General features: G+C 50.1%; 1 protein-coding gene across 1 annotated transcript; it reads left to right on the top strand.

The window, feature by feature from the left end:
• Window positions 1-2,183: 2,183 nt before the first annotated feature.
• On the top strand, window positions 2,184-6,883 carry TNFRSF9 (TNF receptor superfamily member 9). Its single transcript, XM_044420871.1, has 6 exons — window positions 2,184-2,277; window positions 2,373-2,429; window positions 2,859-2,999; window positions 4,691-4,801; window positions 5,154-5,276; window positions 6,621-6,883. Exons 1-6 carry the CDS (start codon window positions 2,184-2,186, stop codon window positions 6,743-6,745), a joined length of 651 nt encoding a protein of 216 aa, XP_044276806.1. The 3' UTR covers window positions 6,746-6,883.
• Window positions 6,884-8,983: the final 2,100 nt, after the last annotated feature.

Here is an 8,983-nt window from a genome sequence, read left to right as displayed (position 1 = left end):
TGTTTACTTCCCCCCTTTTTCTTTGTTGAAATTATTTGTAATTGTTATTTCTCATGAGATGACAGAAATATCAAGCCCTCAGGCTCACTTAGTAGGTCTTTTAAAGGTACAATCTGCATGTTCAGACTGAAAAAAAATGCAACTCCCAGTCAACCTCAGCTGAACATACATATGCACACTATACAAAGGTTTGACTGAATTTAAATGACAGGGTCATCTGAAGCAGTCAAATCATGTTAGGGAGTGTACTTCGGGATGTTGTTGTTAGTCGCGAAGTCGTGTCTGACCCATTGCGACTCCATGGACAACATTTCTCCAGGCCTTCCTGTCCTCCACCATCCCCTGGAGTCCACTTAAGCCAGGGGTCTCAAACTCAACTTACCTGGGGGCCGCTGGAAGTAGAGTCTGGGTGAGGCTAGGCCGCATCAAGCGGTGGTGGTGGGCTGCTCATCCGGAGGCCGGCCCGGGCGCTGCCGGCGCTTTGAAGGCCGCAGGGCCCCTCCCCCGCCAGCCCGGCAATTGGCCCGTGGGCCGCGCGTTTGGGACCCCTGACTTAAGCTCATGCTGACTGCTTCAGTGACTCCATCTAGCCACCTCATTCTCTGCCGTCCCCTTCTTCTTTTGCCCTCATTCGTTCCCAGCATTAAGCTCTTCTCCAGGGAGTCCTTCCTTCTTATTAGGTGGCCAAAGTATTTGAGTTTCATCTTCAGGATCTGGCCTTCTAAAGAGCAGTCAGGGCTGACTGACTGGTTTGATCGCCTTGCAGTCCAAGGGACTCGCAGGAGTCTCCTCCAGCACTACAATACAAAGGCCTCAACTCTTCGGCACTCAGCCTTCCTTATGGTCCAACTTTCACAGCCATACGTTGCAACTGGGAAAACCACAGCCTTGACTATACGCACTTTTGTTGGCATGGTAATGTCTCTACTTTTTCGTATGCTGTCTAGATTTGTCATAGCTTTCTTCCCAAGGAGCAAGCATCTTTTAATTTCTTTGCTGCAGTCCCCACCTGCGGTGATCTTGGAGCCCAGGAAAATGAAATCTGTCACTACCTCTATTTCTTCCCCATCTATTTGCCAGGTAGAGGACCGGATGCCATGATCTTATATAACTCTGCATATAAGTTACTGTAAATAGGCAGGGCGACAGTATACAGCCTTGCTGAACTCCTTTCTCAATTTTGAACCAATTGGTGTTGCTTCTTGACAAGGTTTCTCAAGAGACAAATAAGATGGTCTGGTACTCCCATCTCTTTAAGAACTTGCCACAATTTGTTGTGATCCACACAATCAAAGGCTTTAGCATAGTCAATGAAGCAGATGTTTTTCTGGAACTCCCTAGCTTTCTTCATGATTCAGCCTATGTTGGCAATTTGATCTCTAGTTCCTCTGCCTCTTCAAAATCCTGCATGTACTTCTGGTCGTTCTCAGTCCACATACTGCTGGAGCCTAGCTTGTAGGATTTTGAACATAACTTTGTCACCGTGTTTAATGAGTGCAATGATGCGGTAGTTTGAACATTCTTTGGCATTGCCCTTCTTTGGGATCGGAATGTAAACTGACCTATTCCAATCCTGTGGCCACTGCTGAGTTTTCCAAATTCGCTGGCATATCGAGTGTAGCACTCTTACTGTATTGTCTTTTAAGAGTTTGAATAGCTCAGCTGGAATACTGTCGCCTCCACTAGCTTTGTTGTTGCTCAGACTTCCTAAGGCCCATTTGACTTCACATTCCAGGATGTCTGGCTCGAGGTCAGTGACCACTCCATTGTGGTTATCAGCCATTCGTGCTACTGATCCCCGCTGACGTCCTTCCCTGGAATGGGAAGTTACAATGGATCTCCGCGCTCTGCCTGTCGCTTTTAGTCCTGGGCCAAGCTCAGGCGGGTGGGAGGAATCTGGGGGGGCTCCGCAGTGCCTGGGCATGGGGGGCCCATCGGCTCTGCCCAGGGTGATCCGCTGGGCGCATCCTTTGGCAAGCCAGCAGGCTTCTAGCGCCTCGGTCGGTAGTTGGAGGGGCACCAAGGGGTGGCGCCGAGAGCCAGCATGCTGCTTCCCGGGCGGGGCGGGCTGCGAGGCCACGTGCAGGATCCCGCCCCGCGCCGAGAGATCCGAGCTCGCCGGGACGGCGAAAGAGCGCCTGGCCCTGCCGCTGCAGCTGCCTCGGCGTTCCCGCCGCGCCGCAATGGGTTGCCGGGCCGCGCCGCTGCTGCCGCTGGTGCTGCTGCTGCCGGGAGCGCTGGGCCGAGCGCGCGCGGAGGGGCGGCCGTGCCAGCCGGGTAAGCGGGGCGGGCTCGCTCTGGGTCGGCCCGGGAACGGGCCGGCCGCGGGAGGGGGACCGGCGCGCCTCGCTAAGCGCCTCTCGCTCCCGCAGGCACGTACCGCGAAGCGCCCACCGCCAGCCACTGCGCGCCCTGCCGAGTCTGCGACGGTAAGTGCGCCCGCGCGCCGGGGCCGGTGCGTTCCCGCGGCGCCGCCTCGCCTCGCCGTCCCGCTGCCCGCGGCCGGGGGTTCCGGGGGCTGGCCGAGGCCGCCCAGCCGGGCCCTCGCCGGGACGGGCGGGAGACTGCCCCGTGCGTCTGGGGGACGGGGCGCGGCGCCGGCGGCGGGAGCGCGCCCGCGAGGGACCTCCTGGGGACACGGCGCCCGCCTGGCCTCGAGGCTGGCGGAGGGGCGCTGCTTTCCCTGGCGGCGTTTGTGCGGCAGCCGCTCAGGAGAGGCGCTCCGAAGCCCGCGCGTTGTGTCTGTTCGGCCGGTGCCCGCCACCTGTTCCTGGGTGGACGGACGGACGGGCGGACGGACGGACGGTCGCTCCCTCCTTGGACATCACCGGGACCGCTAAAAAACGTCTGCTCTTAAGGACACCAACGGGAATATGTGCGGAACTGCTCTGAATTTGCCGATGCCATTTGCAAATGCGTCCCTGAGTACTCGTGCGGAGAGGCGGCAGAGGAGTGTGGCAAGTGTCCGTGTGCCCCTTGGCAGAAGCAGACAAGGAAAGGTGCGCTTCCCCCGCCGGAGCGGTATTTTCTACCCCGTGTCCTGGCTGCTGGGTCAGACCTCAGCACCCTCATGCTGTTGCAGGCAGTCGTGTCCGCCAGGTTCACGGCTCCTGAGCTTAAGGGACACAGTTTGGCCAGGGAGGCTAAACAGCCGTTAGAAAGAGGGGTGAAGGCGATAGGTGCCCCTGGGCTTTCAACTTGGCAGCTCCCTTTCTGTTGTAAATTCTCTGGAGTTCAGACAGGTGCCACACTAGCTTGTTTCTGACATCTCCTGGAAACATTTATTTCAGAAAGTTCTCTTTAGTTAAGCAGCCACTGGGTTTGTTTTGTTTTACTGATATTCCTGATATCAGTAAAACGGCTCAGTTCCACTGCCCTTCAGCAGATGCCTGAACTGCAGATAATAGTGAACACTTTATATATCGATTCCCTTTTTTCACAGTAGAACAATAGAAAATTTGTTCTTACCAACCTCAGTGTATGTTTTTTTTTCTTTCCCTATTAAATCAAGAATTTTCACTTACATTTTCACTTAAGTCACTTTACAACTTCTCTTTGGCACTTTACAACTTATCTTCTGGACCAAGATCAACCACCGTTAAGTAAAAACACAGTAACTGAACCAGCAGATATGAGCATCCAACTGTATTCAGTTTCAGCATATTGTTTTAGTCTTTTGATTGTTTACCTCTCCAAAATCTGGTGCTGTACATAAATGCTGTAAAAGCAATCAGTAAAATACACTAGCAGCTATTAGGCTCCCCAGAGCCTGCCACAATATATCTCTGGACCAAATCAAAGGGGGGCATCTTGCTATGATACAAAATACACCCATGGAATCCAAATATATGGCAGTAAAGCTGTTTATCTAGAGGCATGAAGTAAATGTGTTTGCTTCAGGTATGGATGAAGAGAGCTTGGTTGTGCTGCCTTCAACCCCCGTGCATCTGCAATAATAGAGCCGAACTTCAGCCACTGTTCTGAAAATGCTTGTAAACTTTGGATCCTCATTAATCCCTAAGGACCTAACATGTTAACTGCCCACAATGGGAATTGCCCACGGCATGCTCACGTACTCTGCAAATACACTACATTGGGTTATCTGTTCACTGACCACTGATCAGGCTCACCATGGCCTGTTCCCCCCTCTTCTTCCTCTTCTGTCTGTAATTTTTGTCAGGCTTTTGTTAGGTGCAATACATAAAGGCTGGTCTGATTGCTTTCTTTGTCATTTTCAATTATCAGAGGGAAAACAAGAATAAATTGCATACAGGCAAAAATTAGCTCATTTGCCAAAGGCAAGGAACCTCACTGTCAGTGGAAATGCATCAATAAAAGGGGAGAAAAATGGCAACAGAAGATACTCCAAAAGGGAGTGAAGGACAGTCTCTCCCCCTTAGCAGTGTAATCTTCTTTAACTGTTGAACTGGCAGTTCTTTGTGCCCTGCACCTTTTTAACACTTCCTCAACTCCCACCATTTTACTCCTTTTGGAATACTTCCTGCTGCAACTACTTCAGCTTCTAGACAGTTACCTAAAATGCAAAAACAAAATTCACATAGAAACAGAGGAATAAATTAGGTGAGCTGGTGGGTGAGGTTGGAATGCTGCATAGGTTTGAGGGTGCAGGTGCTGCCTTGGGGTGCTCACTTCCTGACACATTTCTGATGGGCCTGTGCATTTTTCAAAGGTTGCCAAAGCTGCTCTGAGGGGATGCTTAACAATCTGGCCGCAGAGGAGGAAGATGTGAATTGCAAGCCTGAATGGAAAGGCCCCACACAACCTCCCACTAACGTTGCAGGTGAGCATTTGCTTGGTCTTTAGGAGAGATGAAGGGCTAGAAATTTGCCAGATGTGGCTCTGAAACCACTTCTGTAAGCTTGATGGAGGATCACCACATGCCCAGACATTTGTCACTGGAAACATCCATGTCGTAAATGGCCATGTGAAAGGGTGCTTGCCACCATCAGGACTGCCTGCTTTGGAATTCCTTCTGATCAAACTATTCAAAATCTTTTTTCCAGCTACCCCAGCATATGTACTGAATCTCTCCATCTGAGCCCAGCCTACCCCCCCCCCCCACCCCGTTTCTCTCACATTTGTCTGGGGACACTTCTTTGCTTGGTTTTCAGGTGTTTTCTGCTTGTTTTCAGAGATAGACAACCACCTGATCCCCATTAGCATCACCCTAATAATGGTCCTGCTCCTCTGTGTGCTCACCCTACTGCTTTCCTGCGTCTTCATCAGATTCGGAGCCCAAGCAAAGCACCTGAAATGTAAGGCCAGAAGGCTGCCTTTCCAGCAACACCCTTTACTCCTTCTTACCCCCCACCTGTTTCCACCATTTTGGGCTTCTGTGCCTTTCACTTGAAAGGGGTGAGTTACCCCCAGCACATCCGCAGCACCCGGCATGAGTGCCTTGATCCCACAGGGTGGCCTGGAAATCTCTGCTTTCACATTTTCATAAGACAAATATTTAGCACTCTTGGCTGCAAAGATACACTTAGAAGGCAGAGGGCTTTTTTTATTTTTTGGAGGCTTCTGGAGGAGGGAGGACTTTGAGATTCTGCAGAGCTCCTGTTCCTCTCCTCCCTATTTTGTACAATCATGATTATGGAAATAGTTAAGGTGTAGCTCCAAAATATGTGCAAGAGACAGAAGCTCATTTTGCAAAATGAATGGTGGGCTGCAGAGGCCAGCCTTCTTCTTCCAGATCTCCAGCAAACTTGGTGGAAGACTTTGTCAGAGCTCAGAATCACCACTGCCCTGGTTCTAGCCCAACACCTGTGCTGCTGTCCCATTGGCTCTTCTTTCTGAGCCTCAACTGGAAGGGTTGTACTCTGACCTCCAAGACCTCAAATTGCCTCCAGGCTGCAGTCCTTGGGGGCTACCTCTTTCCCATCGCAAGTTCTCCTTCCTGATTTTTCTAGCTGATGCCAAGGCCACCTTAATGCTGAATACAAAGTTTGGCGAGGGAGACAGGCTTAAGCACTTAATAGGAAGGAGGTTTTAACTCAGCCCCCTTCTGGATCAGAACGTGTAGGCCCACCGATGTATGCCTTAGCCATGTACGCCTTAGCCATAGTGAACAGGATGCTCCAGGAAGTCTATGACCTGGAGCAGAAGGCATGAAAGCAGCAGAGAGCCTTTCTCTCTGCTTTGCCTCTGGCATCATGTACCCAGGAAAGGCTTCCCCTTGGAGGTTTCCCTGAAGCAAAAAAATAGTATTCTTGATTTAAACATTGACAGAACACTTCCTTGTAGATTACTAACTTGCAGATTACGCTATTAAGCAAGCTGGAGAAGCCAGGCATGTGGTCAGCTGGAAAGGCAAACAGGCATGCTGCGCTGATGTCCTAACCCATTGCACTTTAGGTTTGTGGAGCTGGTTTGTGGACCCTGCCAGTCACATTTGTGCTGCCCGCTTTCCTGGGTGGGTAGATTTCCCTATTTTGTGGGTAAACATGCATTAGCAGCTGTAGCAGGTGGCTGCTGCTTTCTTGTGGCCTTGTAGAGGGTATAGTCTTGGAACAGAAGTCAGATTCCAGCCTATCTGCCTGGGGGGAATGCAATAATGGACTCTCTCTCTCTCTCCCCCCCCCCACCCATCCCATCCATAGTGCCCCATGAACAGTTGGCCCAAGAGGTAGATGACTGTAGCTACCGCTATCCAGAGGAAGAGGAAGGAGAGCACAGTAAAGCCATAAGAGGACTTAAAGGGGAACTGCTGGAAAACATTCCTTGACAAATCACAGAGCTCCACATCTTCAACAGGAAGCAAAGTGCTGTTTCCCTTGCCAAATGTAGAATTCAAACGGACCTTAGCAAAACTCATCTCCCTAGTTCCTTACTATAACTGGAGATATGTTTCAAGAAATTCTTTATTCTCAAGTTATGAAGAAGTAGTAAATCCAAAATGAGTGATCTTGGGCATTAACAAGTTCAGTTGCTCTCCCTTGTATGCTTGATAATTAGAAAATGCATGCTGGAGTCATTGTTCTGAAGAAGCTGCTGTCCATGGCTGTGATCCGAGTCATTTATAGTGGAGAAGATGATTGGGGAAAGTGGGAAAAAAGGCATGGGGTCCTGTGATTTGCACTGCAAAAATCCTTTACCACAGAAAGCGGGTGGGGGTGGGGGGGACATGTGGCTGACAGTCAAATGACCTTCTAAATGAAAATCCCTTACTGTGACGCAGGGGGCTGTGGCTGCCATGAGGCATGAGGGAGGTAGCAGAGGATCCATCTTAGGATGCCCTCCATCAGAAAGTGCTACTCTTGCTGAGCTGCCCACTACCCAGGGGCCATGCTGGGGAACTTCTCAGGGACTGCAGTGGTTGGCTTTACCATTTAGCAATAGGCCCCAGTGCTTCATGGGCTACTGTGCTCGACTGTGTGTCTGCTGTTCCTTCCACAGTGGGGTTGGCAGAAGCCAAAAGGCCACACAAGGCACCCATTTCCCATGCATGCATTTCCTTCCGCCTAACAGCAGCTCTTATGGACATAGCATCCAGTAGGTATCTCAAAGGCGGTCATGAAGAAGAAGTAAAAACTTGTTCTTACTCATCCCAGATTGTAGGACACAGAGCAATAAGCTTAGAGTGCACTAGGAAGAACTTGCTCACTGTCAGAGCAATGTGACAGTGGAACCGGCTGCCTGGAGAGGTATGGGGCCGTCCCACATTGGAGACATTTCAAAAGCCTCCTGAGCGGGATGGGATGTAAATTGGTGTCCTGCACCAGTAGGGGGTTGGACTTGATGGCCTTCTTGGCCCCTTCCAAACCTACTATTCTATAATTCTATGATTCTATTAAGTGCTGAGGTTTAACAAATGACTCGTGATATTTTCTATGCTTCATCTCTGCTGTAAACCAGCTTTGGTGTTTTGACTTGAGGGAAACATCTGTAACATGCTGAGGTTGAGGCCTTTGTTTTCTGAGGCCTATGAGGGTGGCTGCCTTCTTCTGATTCACCATCATTTCAGTTGTGAGAGGTGTGGCCAGCTTACCACAGTTGTTGTGGAGAGATCAAAATCTAGGACTGTGTTTCTATATTCATACACCACCACGCATTGAGGATGGAAAGATTTGAACAGAAATTTCATATTTGCCACTACGTCAATGATGAGTGTCTTGAACTTTCCAAGCTACCTGTTGCAATCAGGATGGGGGAAAGGGAGCAGCAGCTTAGAAATGTATTGTAATCAAAAGGTAAGCCAATTCCTTGTTGAATTCACATCAGCATCCAACCCTTGCAACAAAGAAACCAGCATAAATTAGAAACTGCTGAAATAGTGTACATTCTGGGAGAGCAATCCCAGGCTGTTCTGATCGGACACTTATTCCCTGGTAACTATGCAACTTTAGACAACAATTTTACTCATATTTATGCTAAAGTAAATCATTGTGTTCAACAGAGTTTACTGCCAGGTGGTAAGAGCACATACCCTTGTACCCTTTATATTGGGAAAAAACTAAAATCCAAGAACACTTTAGCCTGTATTTTTAAAGAATAGGATGAGAATTTCAACTAGCCTCAGGGGTTCAGGAATCGCCAACTGTCGCAGTTCATTGTGTCCTTCCTGCGCAGGTACAACCCTATACAGCAATCCCCCCGCAATCTCAAAGTGGCGACCACTCCTTGCACTCTCTTTTGCTCCTGAGGGGTCCTGGGCTTTTCTCGGCATGGACAAGAGAGGCGGCATTTTGCTGGAGGAAGACCAGCCACTTGTGCGGGAGGTACGCAGGGCTGTAAGGCCTACGTCTTCCTCCTCCCCTGCCAAGGCAACCTCCGAGCTCATCTCCCTCACCAGCTCTTCAAAATGGGGCCAATCACGTCCAATTATCACTTAATAAGCTAAACTGGGGACAACCCCCACCCTGCATAGGTGTACCTTCCCTTTTACCTCCACCTTAGCCCATCGGGTGGCATAAGGCTTGACATCCCCATGTATACATTTCACCTGCAGTATTTCTTCCAAGGG

Source organism: Varanus komodoensis, unplaced genomic scaffold (genome assembly GCF_004798865.1).
Source record: "Varanus komodoensis strain SLA01 unplaced genomic scaffold, ASM479886v1 scaffold111, whole genome shotgun sequence".
Classification (NCBI taxonomy): domain Eukaryota; kingdom Metazoa; phylum Chordata; class Lepidosauria; order Squamata; family Varanidae; genus Varanus; species Varanus komodoensis.
This window is presented reverse-complemented; position numbering and strand designations above follow the sequence as displayed.

What these genes read in the sequence shown, in the direction of transcription:
- TNFRSF9 (XM_044420871.1), top strand. Translation starts at nt 2,184, where the DNA reads ATGGGTTGCCGGGCCGCGCCGCTGCTGCCGCTGGTGCTGCTGCTGCCG. An exon ending in GGGGCGGCCGTGCCAGCCGG is followed by an intron (nt 2,278 to 2,372) that starts GTAAGCGGGGCG and finishes TCGCTCCCGCAG; the next exon opens with GCACGTACCGCGAAGCGCCC. An exon ending in ACCTCCCACTAACGTTGCAG is followed by an intron (nt 4,802 to 5,153) that starts GTGAGCATTTGC and finishes GCTTGTTTTCAG; the next exon opens with AGATAGACAACCACCTGATC.